The sequence below is a fragment of the Heteronotia binoei genome, chromosome 1, assembly GCF_032191835.1.
Source record: "Heteronotia binoei isolate CCM8104 ecotype False Entrance Well chromosome 1, APGP_CSIRO_Hbin_v1, whole genome shotgun sequence".
Classification (NCBI taxonomy): Eukaryota; Metazoa; Chordata; class Lepidosauria; order Squamata; family Gekkonidae; genus Heteronotia; species Heteronotia binoei.
In genome coordinates this window covers 58,645,587-58,664,403 of record NC_083223.1, presented here as the reverse complement: position 1 = coordinate 58,664,403, position 18,817 = coordinate 58,645,587, and the positions used below count along the sequence as shown (strand labels likewise).

Sequence of the window (18,817 nt, the reverse complement as noted above, 5' to 3'; positions counted from 1 at the left end):
GGCCTCCTTGGCTGTGTGAACCATGCGCTCCGCTTGGCAGTTAGTGGCAGGGTGAAAGGGAGTGGACCATATGTGGCAGATGAGGTACCTATTCAGGAATTCCTGGAACTCCCGAGAGGTAAAAGGGGTGCTGTTAATTGTCACTACAGTGTCAGTAATCCTGTGGGTGGAAAAAACCCTCCGTAAGGCTCTGACTGTGGCTGCGATGGAGGTGGAAGAAACTGGAATGACCTCCAGCCACTTTGTGTATTCATCCACCAAGATAAAGAATATTTGCCCCTGGTAGGGCCCCGCAAAGTCTAAGTGTAGCCGGGACCATGGCACCCAATTGGATTCCAAGTGGTGAACAGGGGCACTTGGTGGAGTTGGTGGGGACTCTTGGCAGGGCGGGCACCTCCTAGCCCACCCCTCTATCTCTTCATCCATCCCCAGCCACCATACATAGCTCCACGCCAGAGCTTTCATAAGCACTACCCCAGGGTGTGTCTTGTGCAAGGCTTCGAGCACTTGCTTCCAGAATGGGGGAGGGATCACCACTCTGCTGCCCCAAAGAATGCACCCTTTGTATAAGGAGAGTTCCTCCCAGCGGGAAACAAAAGGCCTGAATTCAACGTCCAATTTGCCCGTGGGACAACCCTTCCCCACCCAGTCCAAAATGCATTCAAGGATGCGGTCTCTACCCGTGGACTTGGCTACCTCAATGGTGTGGAAGGGCCACTCCGGTAGAGACTCCAGAAGCATCACATGGTGGGCCAGGGCCGAATTGGGGTCCATCTCTGGCAGCAGAAGGTGGCTGAGGGTGTCTGCGTGGCCCATTGCCTTACTGGGGCGGTAGACGAGCTTGTAGGTGTATGAGTTGAGGAACTCGTTCCACTGTAGGACCCGCTGCGACAGGATCTGTGGCGGTCTGGGGCAAGTAGGCCAAGCAATGGCTTGTGGTCTGTGGCAATTGTGAAGCGCCTACCATACAGGTAGTCATTGAATTTGTATACGCTCACCACAGTTGCCAATGCCTCCTTGTCTATTTGGGCATAGTTGAGCTCAGCCTGGTTCAAAGTCTGAGAGTAATATGCCATGGGGACCTCTCTCTCATGCGGGAGTTGGTGGCCCAGGATGGCACCCACTCCGTAAGGGGAAGCATCACAGACTAAAATCATGGAGAGGGACTCGTCAAAATGGTGGAGTACCTCATTAAAAACCAAGATGTCCTCATCCGCCTGGAAAGCCACAGCCTGCTTATTTCCCCAGACCCATGGGATGCCCTTATCTAGGAGTCTGTGTAGGGGTTTGGCTTTGTGGGGAAAGAATTAGTGGTAAAAGTTCAGGAGCCCCAAAAAGCTTTGAAGCGCCGCCTTGAAAGTGGGGGCCGGAGCCTGGACTATCACCCTGGTCTTTTCGGCCGTTGGGTGAATTCCCGTTGACATCCACCGCAAATCCCAGGAACTCCACCCTTGGTACCCCAAGCGAGCACTTATCCTGCTTCACCTTGAGACCTGCATTCTGGAAACGGTGGAGCACCTTTCAAAGGCGGTGGCAGAACTTGTTGGCATTGGGTGCCGCTATCAAAACGTACTCCGGAAATCCCTTTAAGGTGAGAGTCCATTAAGCTTTGGAAAATTCCCGGAGCCACGCTGATCCCAAATTGTAGCCTCCGCACCTTGAAAGCACCCTGGTGTATAACGATGCTCTGAGCCTCAGCCGTTTGCTCATCCAACGGAAGTTCTTGGTATGCTTGGGCCAAATCCAATTTCCTGAAAATCTTAGAGCCGGCCAGGAAGGCGAGGACATGGCTGACCACCAGGACAGGGTATGGGTGGTCCTGTAGTGCTTTATTAATTGTGCATTTGTAGTCTGCACAGATGCGCACGTCCCCATTTGGCTTGATTGGGGTGACTATGGGGGTTTCCCAAGTGGCATGGGAGATGGGTTCTAGCACCGCCTGGGCCAAGAGGTGGTCCAGTTCGGCTTCGATTTTTGGCTTAAGCGCAAACAGAACCCGCTGAAGGGCCTAACCATGGGGTCCAGCTGCAGCCCAAAAGGTGGCCCCTTGTAGGTTCCCAGAGCCCCATTGAATACTTCTAGGAACTCCCAGCACACTTGGTTGAAATTGTGGGCCTGCATGTGGTCTGCCCCCACAATTTTGATGCCCAGGGGCTTTAACCAAGCCAATCCTAAAAGGGTGGCAATCCGTCGCTTCACCACAAGTATGTCCAGGGCCCCTTTAAAATTTTTGAACTCCACCCCAACTCTAGCCCACCCCATGATCTGCACCAAATTCTTTTGAAAGTCCCGCAATATGAACTCCATGGGCCGAAGGGCCGGCCGGTTGTGGGGGCAGAGTTTACTAAGGGTCTCCTCCGAAATTATGGAGATGGAGGATCCTGTGTCCAATTCCATAAGGCAGGGATCCCTTTTGATCAAGACCTGCACTTTGACTTTGTCGGGGGTGTCCAGGGGCAAATTCATTACCTGGATGCTATTTGAGGCCTTCGTGTGCATGTCTGTCGAGTTGTGGTGTGCAGACTGGGGCCTCCTGTTGGTTCTGGCCTTGCAAGCTCGAGCGATGTGTCCCCCATGAAATCACATCTCACGGCTAATCCACGGAGCTCTGCAAAATACTTGGCGGCGGACTCAGCGTGTCTCTGCTGTCTCGTGTAGAACAAGTTCCTGTGTGTGAGACGGGACGGCTAGGGTGCCATGTGGTTCATCATCGTCTTGACCAGCTGGTCGTAGGTGGCCCTTGCGAGGGTGGTCAGCGTGATGAGTCGCTTCATCAGCTGGATGGTCTCCACCCCGCACAAACTCAGGAGAAGCACCTTCTTCTCTGCCACTGCTTCCATGCAGTTCTGTGTAGTAGTTGATCTGGTTCACCCATGATTCCCAAAAGTCAGGGCGGGTGACGTTGAATGCCGGTAGGGTTTGTCTGGGAGCAGTAGCCATGACCTCGGCTGTGGAAGCACTAGAGCTCGGAGTGCTGGAGCCTGTAGGCTGCTCTCTGCTCACCAGTATCCTACCTTCGTCACCAGTGTATTGTACTGACGTCGGAGACGTTCAGATGGCAACATGCTTTATTAGCAAGTACATCACAAAGGCAACATGGCGGGTCCGGGTCCCCTGTTATATACATTTTCCAGAACAACCTTCTTCCTGGTCAGGTCCAATCCTGGCCAGTTAAACTTCCCGCCACTGATTGCCATAGGTGGGCTGCGTTCGTCCCTTCCAGGCATCGCCCACATGTGCGTGGTACTATACTTTCTGGGACAAACGCCAGACACAACAATATTCATACCAAAATGATATAGCAAAGTGTTTGCATGCAGGCTTTTTTATAACAAGGTAATAAATGTGATTCAAGCCAGTTTTATCCATATACTGACAGGAATCATTTTATGAATGCATAGGTTTTGCAGAAGATTTAAATTTGTCATTGAACTTTAACATTCTCACAGGCAGTTTTACATGTTTGAATGCAGAGTTCAAAGTGTTTCTTTTCTTCTTTTTTTATAGTCTCATGTTTCTTCAACTTCACAACACCTTCAGGAATTATTCTTTCACCAAACTACCCTGAAGAGTATGGAAACAACATGAATTGTATATGGCTGATTATTTCAGAACCAGGAAGCAGAATACATCTTATTTTCAACGATTTTGATGTGGAGCCTCAGTTTGACTACCTGACTGTGAAGGATGATGGTATTACGGATTTGCCAGCTCTTGGTACTTTTTCTGGCAATGATGTGCCTTCGCAAATAGCTAGCAATGGGCACATAGTACGACTTGAATTTCAGTCCGACCACTCTACTACTGGAAGAGGTTTCAATATAACTTACACTAGTGAGTACTTATTTTAATGCATTTTATGCCAAACATAGTGGGTGTGATGTGGCCAAAGGAAGGCACTCATAAACCCATTGATTCTAGCACAAGAAAGCTAAGCACACAGGAGTAACTTTTTCACTGAAATATCTGGAATTTAAAAGTACTAAGAATTGGTGGCTAATGACCATAATTTCAGTGAAACGCTAAGAAAATAAGGTTAGATCTGGGCTTAGTGGCTTGGGTTCATCTCTATCTGTCTGCACTTGGCTCAAGTGTGCTGGTTTGGAAACATGCCCATGTGCAGCAGCTTAGGGCCTGTTCAGCCTGGGCATGGAAGCTCAGGGCATGGTCAGATTTCTATGTGCTTGACCCAGAGCATGGTGACTCAGGGCACAGCAGCTCCATACCCACCCTGGCTGTGGGGTAGCGTGCTGGCTAATGGTGGTAGGGCACCAGGCTACTGGCTGGCCTAGGGTTCCCAAGTCTCATCTAGTCATGAAGAAAATAGGGAAGGGGAAAAACTTACATTGAACATCTGCTTCAAAGTCTTTGTGTTGTTGCTCAAGAAACTTGAGAACTTTGTAATGTGCAAATCAGCCTTTAAAAGTTTCATATGCTTTAGTTTTTAATCACTTTATCTTTTTTTTCCCACCTCTTCTAAATTTACAATTTCCTTTTAAAGATAGACCACCACATCTGCACACCTTACTCCAAATGTTTCTGCACTGTAATTTTATGCAGTGGCATGATATACTATGATACTGGCGACAGTTTTTGTAGGCAATCTCTTTCATCAGGATAAAAAAATGGCATGTGTACTTTGTTAGGAAAGGGGTGGCATTTCAATACTACTTCCTAAAGTAGCCTGCTATCAAATAAGAGACCTCTTTTCTCTCTTATTGTATCTGTATTCTTATCTGGAAAATATGTTGCCTATGTTGTTCTTACAAATCTTGGAACTGATCCACACTGTGTTTAGTTGTTCTTTAAAATCAGAACTCATACAGCTGTTATTTAGCTGTAACAAACTAAAACCAATGCAAGTAAGTGCAGAAGTAGTTTTAATATGACCGTTTTCGCACATAGCTTATCTCGCAGTCACAATCCTGTTTTCTCCACAGCATCTGTCAGATTTCCCACCATCTGCGTCGGAGTTACAGGAAGTGCCATGGCTTTTGCGTAGCAAACATAAACTGGGTTTTAACGGTTTACGTTTGCTACGCAAAAGCTGCGGCACTTCCTGTAACTTTGGCGCAGATGGTGGGAAATCCGACGAGACGCTGCAGAGGGAACAGGATTGTGACTGCGAGGTGAGCTGTTTGCAAAAACGGTCTATATCTTGAAGAATCCTGGAAACAAGAACAAAACTGGTTCTAATATTGGTAGCCATTTCAGCAAATAAAGATACTTTGCTGGTACTTTTTTGTGTCCGTTCTCTTGAATAAGAAACTGTTTTTCCAAGAAGTATTTTGTGAAGAGATTCTGTTTAGAATTGGGGGAGGAATTTGTTTCTAAAATTTGAATAGATAGTCCAGGAGATTAAACGGGGAAGGCAAAGAGAAGTTTTTGCATTATGTCAGCATTAAAAGGTCTTGTTTCATGCTCAGTCTTTGGATAAAGACACATGTAGCTTTCTATGTGTTTTAGAGGTGGTCTGAATGTCCATTTGCTGCATCCCCAGGGTTTTCACATCACATCAGAAAATGAGTGTTCCGTCCACTTTCATGACAGAATGCTTGTCCATCTTCATCCATGCAAGGAATGGTTTGAAAACTGAGGACAGAAAAGCTCTTCTTAATCTCCAAGACCAATTAAATAACCATGTGACTTCTATCATAGTACAAGTGGTCAGAGTCAATGAACTGCTTGCTGCTCTGACAAACAATTACAATTGCACACTGCCTCTCTTCTTAATTGGATGCACTTAAGAGCCAGCTTTCATATTACCCATTTGCAAAGATGTTTTGCTCAGTAATTCAACCAGGACTGGCTTCCAGGAAGATGATGGACCATCAATATAATTAATAGAAGCTAGCACATGTTCAAAACGTGATGCACAGTATTGATAATAATAGGATGGTCATTCTCTAGTGCTCAGAGTAGCCTTTTCTTCCAACTTCAAATCCACAGAAGGACATTTATTTCCCTAACTATAGTTGCTCACTGTGGACAGAAATATAGACAAGCAGAATCTAGAAAGATTTGTGGGGCGAATTTTGTTCTTCCCTACTTTTTTCTTTCTCTTTCTTGAAAGCCCTCATAGCCTCTCTCCCTTTCCTGTCTCCTCTCCTTCCCATCCTTCCTATCCTCCAGTCAACCTACATTTATATTTCCCCCATCTTCAGTTTTTCATTCCATCCTAACCTCTGTTCCTCCTTCTGCAGGTCTCAGCTGGGCACTGCCCTCTACCTTGTCTTGTGTTATGGCTCAGCTGAACCAGATGCCAGACTCTACCTTGCTTCATCTTGTGCAGGGCTCAGCCAGGCCATGCACTACCCTTTGCCTTCCCTGTTTAATATAACAAGCAGCCAGACCTAGGTCGCCCTGATGAGTCCTCCCTCAAAAGCCAAAAGGGTCCTGAAAAGGGCTCAGTGCCTTCTCCCTGCCTTTTACTGAAGGAAACCAATCCTGTTGTGATTGCCTAGCAATGGCCAGTGAGAGCATCCATTTTTAAAGCTACAGGCACTTTATCATTTGGGGGTTTTATAACCCCCCCCCCCTTTAAAAGATTTCAGATGTTTTTGCAAACCTGGAGCACTTTTCAGGTTTGTTAATAGAACTGTCTTGTCCATTCATGGCTCCAATCACTCGATTTAAATATTCTCAGATTTGACCAACTTGGCTGCTAGAATATATGTTGGAAGCCACAATGACATGTGGGGACAACTCATTCCCCTCCCCCATGATATCCTCTTTCACTTTTCTGAAAGCCACCCTAGCCTTTCCCCTTTTCTGTTTCCATCTCTCCTTCCACCCAAAAGCCAACCTACTTTTGTCTGCCCCTTTTCTTCAGCTGACCCTCATAGCCTATACCTAGGAAAACTGCCCAGTTGTGTGGTGGCAGCTGCTGCTGGGCCAGACCACATGCATAGTAGAGAATCTTTGAGTTCTTGTGAAAGGGCACATCATTTCCCCTTGTACTTCTCTCCCCACATTATTTCCTTTTCCCCTCATCCAGACAATCCTGATGCATCCAATGAATCCTCCCTCAAAACTGAAAGGGCCCTGCCCTCACACCCTGCCTTTTACTGACTATACCAAGCCAAAAATGTTTGCTTAGCAATGGCCACTCAGGGCTTCTGTTTCTTAAAGCTGCAGGCACTCCTTTTATCATTTTTTGTTTGTTTACAATTTCAGATTTTTCTGCAAGTGTGGGGCATATTTCAGGTTTATAGAAAGATCTATCTTGCCCATTTACAGCACTAATAACTGGATTTAAGTATCAGATTTGGCTGGCTTGGATATTAGAATATACAGGTGGTGACCTGAAAGAAACTTGTGGGGATGTTGCATCCCATGTCCCTTCCTTTGCTTCTTTCTCTCTTCCTCCTTCCCTAACAATCTTCCACACACTTTTCTCCCCCTCCCCTTCTTTGACAATTTTACCCCCTTTCTCTCCCCTTCTTCATCAATCTTCCTCTCTATTTCTCTCCCTCCCCATCTCTGACAATGTTCCCCCACCTCTGTTTCTTAACCCCTTCCCTCTTTACTTTGACCTCCTCTTCAGTTGCAGCATTGGCAACAGGGCCCAAGGCAACAAAAAGGGCTCTGGGAGCTGCCATACTGGTGGCAAGGTCCCTGGCAACTGGCAGGGGCCCCCAGGAACTGCTGTGTCAGTGGCCAGGCTTTCAGGAGCCCCAATAGCTGGCAGGCTTTTGGGAGCTGCCATGTCAGTGACAGGGCCCCAGGAGCTGCTGCATTGACTGCATAAATAATGTTATCGTTTGGGGGTACGGGTTAAACTCCAGTATGAGGTGGCAACCAAGAGCAAAGCTTTCCAGACAGTCTCTTCACCTGAATGAAAAGCTTCTTAGACTGTACAGCAAGCTCTTAGTCTAGTCTAGGGTGGGATGCCAGGGTTTCTCCTTCAGTGTGAGCTGATTTGAATGTCCAGACAAGGTATGGGAGCCTGTATGGGTGCCTTGAAGCACAGGCTTCCAGGTAATAATAATAATAATAATAATAATAATAATAATAATAATAATAATAATAATAATAATAATAATAATAATAATAATAATAATAATAATTTTTTATTTCTATCCCGCCCTCCCCGCCGAAGCAGGCTCAGGGCGGCTCACAACATAAAATACACTGTACATCAATTATACTTATAAAAACATGATTAAAACAAAATTATAGATTATTAAAATTAACATTTTAATAAACATTAGATCTTCAGTGGAATTCAGTAACTAAAAGCATTTTCAGCAGCATTTCCTAGCTTTGTCATTAGTTGAAGGCCATCTTGAAAAGGTGGGTCTTACAGGCCCTATGGAATTGATCTAAGCATCGTAGGGCCCGCACCTCCTCAGGGAGTTGATTCCACAGCAGTGGAGCTGTGACAGAGAAGGCCCGATCCTGGGTGGCCTTCAATCTGGCCTCCCTTGGCCCAGGGACATTCAGCTGGTTTTTTCCAGCTGACCTCAGCGCTCTCTGGGGTTCATATGGGGAGAGACGGTCCCTCAGGTAGGTAGGTCCTCGGCCATATAGGGCTTTAAAGGTGATAACCAGCACTTTGTAGTGAACTCGGTATACCATTGGCAGCCAGTGCAGTCCGCGTAGCCCCGGCTGTATGTGCTCCCACCTTGGGAGCCCCAGCAACAGCCTAGCCGCCGCATTCTGCACCAGCTGCAGCCACCGAGTTCGGCACAAGGGCAGCCCCAGGTAGAGGGCATTGCAGTAATCCAGTCTCGAGGTGACCGTAGCATGGATCACCATTGCTAGGTCACGGCACTCCAGGAAGGGGGCCAACTGCTTCACCCGTCGAAGATGAAAGAACGCGGACTTGGCAGCGGCCGCTATCTGTGCCTCCATTGATAATGAAGGCTCCAGAAGAACCCCCAAGCTCTTGACCTTATGGGCTGCTTTCAGCAGCACACCGTCAAAGACCAGCAAGGGGATTTCCCTTCCCAGGGCACCGCGACCCAAGCAAAGGACCTCTGTCTTCGTTGGATTCAACTTCAGCCCGCTCAGTCTGAGCCAACCTGCCACGGCTTGCAGTGCTAGGTCCAGGTTTTCTGGGACGGAGTCAGGCCAGCCGTCCATTAGTAGATAGAGCTGGGTGTCATCAGCATATTGATGGCACCCAAGCCCAAACCTCCGGGCAATCTGGGCAAGGGGGCGCATATAGATGTTAAACAGCATCGGGGAGAGAACTGCCCCTTGTGGCACCCCACACACTAGTGGATGCCTCCGGGACCGCTCTCCCCCAATAGCCACCCTTTGTCCCTGTCCATCAAGGAAGGAGGAAAGCCACTGTAAGGCCAACCCCCTAATCCCTGCGTCGGCGAGCCGGCGGGCCAGTAGCTGATGATCGACCATGTCAAATGCGGCCGACAGGTCTAACAGCATCAGCACCGCCACACCGCCTCGATCCAGATGCCGCTGGAGGTCATCCACCAAGGCGACCGGCACTGTCTCCGTCCCATAACCCGGACGAAAGCCAGACTGGTGGGGGTCTAAGGCGGAAGTGTCATCCAAAGGTTCATAGTAGAGCCAAGGTGTTGATTGTACAGAAGATAAGGAGGGCCTGGCAATGGGGGCTGTCATTTGAGACACCCCTGGTGCTTTATGACCGAATATTTTTTTTCCATATCCACACTTTAAAAAGGAAGAAGAAGACTGCAGATTTATACCCCACCCTTCTCTCTGAATCAGAGACTCAGAGCAACTTACAATCTCCTCTATCTTCTCCCCCCATAACAGACACCCTGTGAGGTGGGTGGGGCTGAGAGGGCTCTCACAGTAGCTGCCCTTTCAAGGGCAACTTCTGCGATAGCTGTGGCTAACCCAAGGCCATTCCAGCAGCTGCAAGTGGAGTGGGGAATCAAACCCAGTTCTCGCAGATAAGAGTCCGCACACTTAACCACTACACCAAACTGGAGATGCAAATATGGTAATAATTTGATTTGATTCAAATACACAGTGATCCAGTCTCTATATTCACTTCCTGCATCATTAGTCTATATTCACTTCCTGTTCAGTAGTCTAAATATCTGAATAGATAAATTATGAAGACTAACTTTTGCATCAAGAATATGCTTATAATGTTGAAAAAATGAAAACAAAGGAATCATTTATTTGTAATAAATTGATTCATTTATTTGTAATAAATTGATTCATTTATTTTAACAAAAATATGCTTACACAAATCTGTTTTATAGTTTTTTAGTGTGAACAAATATACGCATCAACAGTTAATTGAATGTTCTGTTTATTTACTTTTAACACTTTAGCGTTTGGTCAGAATGAATGTCATGATCCAGGAATTCCCATCAATGGAAGGCGTTTTGGAGACCGATTCCTTTTAGGAAGTTCTGTTTCTTTCCACTGTGATGATGGCTTTGTAAAAACCCAGGGCTCAGAGACTATAGCTTGTATTATGCATGAAGGCAACGTTGTGTGGAGTTCAGCTGTTCCACGTTGTGAAGGTATACAATGTCTCTTACAAAGCTAGTTATTTGTTATTTATATGAATTGTGCATACAGTTATATATACAGAGCATTCCTCAGCGGAGTTACACTCTTTTGAGTCCATTGAATGTATGGAAGGGTATAATTCTATTTAAGGTTGCAATGATAGTCACTTCAGATGCCATCTCTCTTGTGAAATGTTTTAAGGTGGGGTATCCAAGCTGCTGTATTTCCAAAACTTTAGCCTCATTTCTTTAACTAAACTAATTTATGAAATGTTTGCATGAGCTAAAGGTCTATAGAGATGGCAATGGTGATATTTGTATAATAAAATATTAATTTGGCACTACCAGTAAGATCATAAAATATTTTTTAAAAATAAAATAAAATAAATATCAGTGTTTCAAAGATGTCCAGTGATGAAAGATCACTGAATGGGAGACCTTTTCTTCCTGTGAATTTCAGTGTGGTTTATCTGTGTAGTTCCCTGGTAGTCTGGGACCACCTGAGAAAGCTGGATCCAGAAAACCTTTACTACAGCAATAGACATGTGTTTTAGACTATTTTCTGCATCTTTGAATAAAAAAGTCAGCAATGTTTTTTCCCAGTATATCTGATAAATCTTCAAGTTGGTGGCATACTTGCAGGATTATTGATTTAGATCAGATTTAAAGAGGTACAGTGCTCAGCTAGAAAATGTGAAATCCCAAGTAATGTTCCACTAAGAATAAAAAGAATGGTAATAGCTGTAATGCATTCTATGCTACTGTAGGAAAAAAAAACCCGGAAAAATATGTTCATAGGTCTTCTTTGCATTTTTAGAAAATAAAAGTCTGAAACCAATGAGCAACAGAGATGCAGTGCAGGATCAAGAGCTCATGCAAGAATGTCTGTAGGGAGATTTCTGTTGATTCTTCTGTTCTGCCAAAGCTCCCCTACCCCTTCCCCTGCAACTCATCACATGATAATAACAACAGTACTGTGATGGGGGTTGGGGTCAGACAGAAGAAGGAGGAATACATTTTGTGAACTGGTCAGCTTCACTGAATCCAGTCCACAGAATAAATAAATAGGGGAAACATTAGAAGAGTTAAACATTATAATCTGTGATCAGCAGGAAGAAGGAATGTTCTGATATAATGTAATGAAGAGGAAGTCAAAACAAGATGTATTTTCATTGCTTAAACAGGAAGACTCAAATACAGTTCATTTAACAGTTAGGGATATGTTGTGTACTCTTTATTTGGTGTAATATGGAAAGGCTCTGAGCAGCTGTGTGGATTATAGCGTTGCCAACTCCAAGTTGGGAAATCCCTGGAGAACTGGAAGCAGAGCCTGGGGAGGGTGGGGTTTGGGAGTCCCCCTCCAAAGCAGCCTTTTTTTTCCAGGGGAACTGATCTCTTTAATCTGAAGACCTGTTGTAATTCCACCCCAGCACTTGGAGGTTGTCAACTTTACAACCAAAAAGGTTTTAGTTCCTATTCCATGTTGCTCACCAGGTGACCTGGAGCCAGTCACTATCTTTCAGTCTAGTCAGCTCAATGGACAAATAAATAAATGTGCACTGTTGTGTGATGTTTACCCAGTATTAAAAACCACCTCACTCACTTGAAGTAGAGGGACTGCATTATGTGGTTTCTTCCCTGTTGAAAGCATTGAAGACTACTGAGATCAGATGTACCAACAAAAACCTGGTAATATAATGGGTTTCAAAAATGTATTGGACACATCAACTTGTGTTGAACAGAATTGTTTTAAATAATTCATGTTTGATATTTCACTGTTCACTGGCTAATTTGTCAATTATATAAGAAGGAACTAGATTACTCTTCTGTTAATTTTCAAATAGATGATTTTTCTTTCATCTAGGTATAGCTCTTCTCAAATTAAATGTACTTGTCTTGGTGAGAAGATCTCTTTTGATCACAGCCATTCTCCTCTCTTAAGCCAATTGAGAACCAAGTATCCATTCCTTCAAGATAGTTGAAGGATAATTTGGTGTGATTATGCTTGTCTCTGGGCAGCTTTGAATATTACATAGAATCTGAAGAAGAGGAAATGTGTCTTGAGTGAAATGCATCCCTCCACTTGTGTGTGTTTAAATCGGAGTAGCATGAAAAGCAGAAGCTACAGTTAACATCTCTTTTTCCTGGTTCTAATGCCCAGACCGACCTTATGAGACTGTTTTACACACTTAATAGAAGTTGTTATAAATATGATTTTAAAAAGCCTAACAATTAATGCCAAGGGTAATAATTTATCTAGCATATTCTGCATACAGCAGGTTTGCAAACGTTTTCAACAAGATGCATCATAGTTTACCTCAGTTCTACAATGTAATCTAACATGCTGCTTTACTGGTCATATAAAATAAGGTTTTTGGATTTAGACGGATCACTTGATATTCCTTTTGTCAGCTGGTTTGTTCCACAGTAACTTCACAAAGTCTTAAACACATGAAGCTGTCTTCTACTGAGTTAGACCATTTTTCTATCCAAGTCAGTATTATTTTCTCATAGGGTTGCTATAGGGTTGCCCGATTCACGTTGGGAAACTCCTGGAGATTTGAGGATGTAGCCTTGGGAGGACAGGGATCTCAGTGGGGTAAAATGCATAGAGATCACCAAGGGATCCCCAGGTCCCACCTGGAGGCTGGCATCCTGCCAACTGGCCTGGAGAAAAATGCCCCGTCCCTAACTGAGGTATAATATGGTGTCACAAAAAGCTTTAATGGCCTATTTCCATAAAGTAGGTCTGTATTAGAGAGGGCATTTTTCTCCAGGCCTGTTTGTAACCCTTACTCTGACTGGCAGCAGCTTTCAGGGGTTTCAGTTAGAGGTCTTTCACATTGCCTAGTATCAATTCATTTTAACTGAAGTTGCCAGGGGCTAACATGCAATGCAGTCTTTCAACCACTGATCCATAGCCTCATTCCGTAACTTTGAGATATCAAAATACAATTTGGTATGTTTAATTGATATAATGGCCTATATTCTTTTTTTAAAAAATCAAGAATATTAGGGATGTAATTTGGGAATGGTATTTCCCAAAGTCCCCCCCTCCTCCAGTGAGATGTTATGGGACTTAAGTCTGTCTAGATATTATGTCCCATCAACTCATTGGATTCCTGCAGTGAAGTTCCTTCTGTAGTGAGAGATTTTAAACCTAAAATCTAAACCTGTCTGAGCATTGTGCCTCTTCAGTTCTTTATCCCTAATCCCAGTTTTTAGAGGATATGGAGTTTGATAACAGTAATTCACTGATGAGTTAAAAGCACAATGTAAAAGTTCTGAGGTATAAAATCTGTCACACACAAAAGTCACAGCGAGATGGCTTGCAATTAATGGTTAAAGAGTTACCAAGCTGAGTGAAAGTAGGTATTCACTCTGTGGATCCTGTCACCCGCTATTCCTAAGGCAACTTTCCCAGTATAAACAGAGGAAGCAATACAAACATAGTATAAATTTAACTTCAGTTTTCTTCCCAAGGTTGTCATTTTTCATTGTGGACATTAAAGAGAAGAGAAACAAACAACGAAGTGTTATAAAGGCTTCAGGGATAAAAGGGCAGTAAAAATACAAATGTATTTGGTCAGCAAGGGGTTAACTGAATGAGCTCCAACCAATTTTCTTCTTAAGCCATCTGGGCAAAAATTGCACAGTTAATCTTATGTCTGTATAAGAAAAATAGTTAGAGACTTATTTAAAACTAAAGCCAGAAATTCAGGGAACTGACATCATGTGAGGAGGGGAATACCCCCTGTAGCTATGGGGCTGTCTTCAGATCTTCTAAATAACTTTTTGGGAGTATTTTCACTCATCTTAGTGATGAAATAAACAGCAATGTTGGAAAACCATGCCTTTTATCACCATCATTTGTCCATCCTCTCCTCTCTTCTTCAGGCTTGTTGAAAACTGGTAGCAATATGATAAGGTTAGATTTATTAATATCATGGGACATATTCAAAAGTGGATGTTATGTCATTCAAACTGTTTGAGTGAGATAGCATCTGCTTTTGAATATTTCCCATATTAATAAACCTAACCTTAACATATTTCATCTAGTGAACTGTAATAGCATTTGGGTACTCTTTTACTTGTGTATCTGTCTGTGTGTTCACATGTATTTAACTTAAAATGGGAATGTTTACACTTTAGTGAAAGACTAATTATGCCACCCAGCCTGTTAAATAAAAGATCCCTCCAGAGAACAGGGAAACAAGGCAGAGGATCTGAATATATTGCATTTATGATTGATTTTGTAAATTTTATTTATCAAATATGTGTCCTGCCTTTCTTCAAAGAGCTTGAGATGGCATCATAGATGGTATTGGTCTCCAAGCTGGGGCCATGGGGCCTGCTGGCACCTTTCCTGGTGCCCTCCAATTGCTTTTAGAAAATGGATGGGGTAAAATGGAGCTTTTGCTCAGCAGAGCTTCTGATTGGCCACTGGAGATCAGACTGGCTGTGCAGATATTTCACAAGTTGTTTTGGCAGCAGCTGCCAACACAGAACAGTTACCTTCACTGCATTACTGATTGTATATCCAAGAAAATATTTTAGAAAAATATTGTCATTTTAAAAAGCATCTTGTTACTCTGAACTTCTGCCTGAAATGTTGAAGACTTGTTATTAGAGTTATGCATAACCACATTTTGCACTGCACTCCACCTCCTGTGGCAGCCATTTCAAGGTTGTGCCCACCCACCCTGTGTCAGAGTTCCAAAGGTGCCCACCGGCTCAAAAAGACCAGGGACCTCTGATATGTGGTATAATCTTTTTATCTTTGTAATAAACCTGAGTGTGACAATAGCTAGACCAAGAGAATGACTACTCCAATGTTACCAATTTGAAGTTCAAGTCCTACACCATACTGCAGGTAGGCTGACTAATTAGCTTGAGAGTGACTCCAAATCAGTTTTCCACTAGTATTCCCAACCAACATTACACTGACACGGTATTACCAATCAGGCCCAGCTTTGTCAGATGTAGCAATGGATAAATTGATTCCCAGAACATACTGACATGAGGGTAGAGGGAGAGCAGAATATCAAGCCAGAATATGACCAATTTATATTTCAGTCTTTAAACAATCTAACCACCATACATGGCCTACTAGGTAAGTACAATCATAATACTGGTTCCAAACTAATTTGTTTTCCTTCAGCAAAATGGAACACCCCCCCACCCCCCCGTTCCACTGCAGTTTACTGATGTCTACAAAATGATGCTACAAGAAGGCAGGGGACCCTGAGGAATGAGGGGGTGGGGTCTTCAGTAGGAATGTGGGATTAGTGGAAATTTTCAATTCAGTGTGGATCCAACCCCTAGCTTTGTGAAATTAAAGTATGCAAGTAAAGCATGTTAAATTAATTACAGAATTGATTAGTTAAAAAGCTAGTGTGTACTGAGGGATGTTCTCTTTCTGGTCTTCATGTAATAAATCAAGAGATACTAGAGCCTATAGTAAACAATGCAAAATGAGAGGACTGTTTATGTCATTTTATACCCATGGCATTTACTGATCACATTCATCGGTATGGATCCAACAAAAACGTAAAAGTAAATTCCACTTACCCTGGAGCTCTTATGGAAATAGAAATACAAAATAGACCATTTGTGCCAAGTCAGCTTTATTGCATCCCCACTTGTGTTGCCATTCAAACAAGATCTTGTGTTACCAGTTCCTGGGTATTATAATATGTAAGGAGGAAAGTGTTGGGCAATGCACAAGACATTGTGCAAGTGGAACTGTGCTAGTTCCGTTTATGTTTTCACTTATGCATTGCTGGATTCCAGCGAAAAGAAAAATTGTTTTAATGAAATATGAATTGTGTTGTTTGATTGAAACATCTGTATAATAATCTCTCTCTGTGTGTTTTAAATCTCTCAGCACCATGCGGTGGTCATCTTACAGCATCAAGTGGAGTTATCTTGCCCCCAGGATGGCCAGGGTACTACAAGGACTCATTAAATTGTGAATGGGTAATTGAAGCAAGACAGGGGCACTCTATTAAGATCACCTTTGATAAGTGAGTATTCAGGAAACAGACCTAAAGAGCCTTCTCAAATGAATTTTGTAACTGTGTGAAACAATGATAGAGCGTGTTCTAATTTATTTATATTAAATGTTTATATCAAATCTAATTCCAAGAAACAACATCTTCCTGAATTTAGGCTCAGGACATCGAGCTTTTAATGAGGTCAGACTATCCTGATCTCATTAGATCTCAGAAGCTAAGGAGGGTTAGCCTTGGTTACTATTTGGACAGGAGACCATGAAGGTAGGGTTGCAACACCAAGGGAGGCAATGGCAAACCACCTCTGAATATATCTTGCCTTATCTGTACCAAATCTTGGTCTCAAGCCCAGAAAATCAGGCTCTTCCAGTAGCCTATGATCTAATCTTATGAAATGTTCTAGATGAGCCACTGTGTTTGAGTATTACAACCTGGTACAGTTCCATAGGGCCTGTAAGACAGAGATGTTCCACCAGGCCTGTGGCTGAGGACAGCAACAGTTTGCCATCAAGCCTGTCCTCCATCTCTCACCTTTTCCCTCACCCCTCATGGGGAGGGTATAAATCGACATCAGATGCCTCTAGATGAGCTTATTGTTGCATTGTATTTTTTTTAATTGTTTAAATTGTTTTATGTATTGATGTGTTGGTACACACTGTATACTGCCCTGAGTCCTTCGGTTTATAAATTGAATAAATCAAATCAGCCAAAAAGAATATAACCATATTAGTGGTTAATCATTGGATGTACTTTTATATGCAGGTACCTCTTTGATATGATAACTTGGTCTTACAGAGCAGCAAATAGATCTGCCAGTTGTTTCTGTGTATGCAAGAGGAAAAGTTTGCTGATTCTGCCCTCCTGTGTGAGACTGGTTCACCTCATGCTGTTCCCAGGGGTCCCCTTTCCCCAAACAGCAATATGGGGGGGGGGGGCATATCTGTAGCTGGAAAGATTGAGTCTCACAGTTCCGGTAGAAATTCATCTGTTAAAAGAGATTTTCAGCAGGATCCAAACCACTACTAACGTTTATACTTTAGACTGTTTTGGTTAATTTATCCAGCCTGTATGAGCAGTTTTCACTATGTAGCCTGATTGTATGTGTATTTAGTTAGAATTAAATCCAACAGAATTCAAAAAAAGTGTTCAGGATTGCAACTTAGCTCAGTGCCCTTCATCTTTTCTAGAAGAGATATTTAATTTCCCCTCTTTCTCTGCCTCTGCAAGCATACAGTGTGTCAGGGGAAAAGCCCTAAATGATTATTTTTACTTCAGTCTATTACTTTTTGAAGGGTCCTTGGGAATACTCTGAAAGATTTGTGCTAATTGTTGTATAAACTATAATGGCCTTAGCAGATATTTTTCTTTTGTTGTTTTTATTTCTTCCATGATGGTGCTATGTACAAGAAAGCTTATCACTCTGTTCTTTTGAAGGAAAACGTGAACAAAACAGAGCATATAAGAAACCTGGTCTGATACTGGTATTTGAGTCATGCTATTTTTTTAGTCTATTTGCTATATACATACATACTATACACACATACATTATATATATATATATATATATATATATATATATATATATATATATATATACACATACACACACACACACACACATGCATATTCTCTCTCTCTCTTACTATATATATATATATAGCATAAATATTATAACTTTTAAAAAATCCAATCAATAATACTGATGCACAAAACACAAATACATTTACTTCCACCTAAACAAAATTTCTCCTTGCTTGCATAGTCCTTTCATTCATGTAGTCCTTCACATTTATATAACCATAACACCCATCTCTGCTTTCCATCCAAATTATAACATTGTAACCCATTCTTGAATCCGTTGTTAGAGAAAGGCAAGTTAAAAAATACTGATGGTTGCCAATTAAAATAATGTTTGTACAAACGTACTCTGTTTTTCAGTCCGTTGTTCATTTTCTACTGTCAGTCTACAAATATTTCTTTCTCCTTTGACCCTACTAAACATACATCTATCTTCCCTTTTGTCAGGATTTTTGCAAAGCAGAAAGTTCTGTTCCAAAGTGCTGTTCTGCCCTGGATGTGTATACTAGTCTTTTGCAGCTATTCTGTATCTTTTAAGACCAAATTAATGTGCTCCATAGTAGCTGTGAAAAGTCTCATTCATTTAATAGCAGAAGTTCCCCCTCCCTTAGCTGGTCCAGCTGTAATGAAAATGTTTTGTTTCTACGTGAATTCTTTTAATATCTGTGTCAGTGTCTTTGTATGGGGGTGAGGGAGACTATCATACAAACTGTGTTAAAAGGTCTATAGTTTTCTAGTTCAAAAGGCTGTCAGATGTATGTACAA

The 18,817-nt window shown here is 42.8% G+C and overlaps 1 protein-coding gene across 1 annotated transcript in view; it reads left to right on the top strand.

The window, feature by feature from the left end:
- CSMD1 (CUB and Sushi multiple domains 1) overlaps positions 1-18,817 on the top strand; it is a 1,753,937-nt gene that overhangs the window by 1,355,102 nt on the left and 380,018 nt on the right. Inside the window, exons 14-16 of the mRNA XM_060234944.1 lie at positions 3,508-3,834; positions 10,278-10,472; positions 16,348-16,486. Coding sequence (XP_060090927.1) covers positions 3,508-3,834; positions 10,278-10,472; positions 16,348-16,486 — 661 coding nt within the window. The remainder of the gene's footprint in view (positions 1-3,507; positions 3,835-10,277; positions 10,473-16,347; positions 16,487-18,817) is intronic.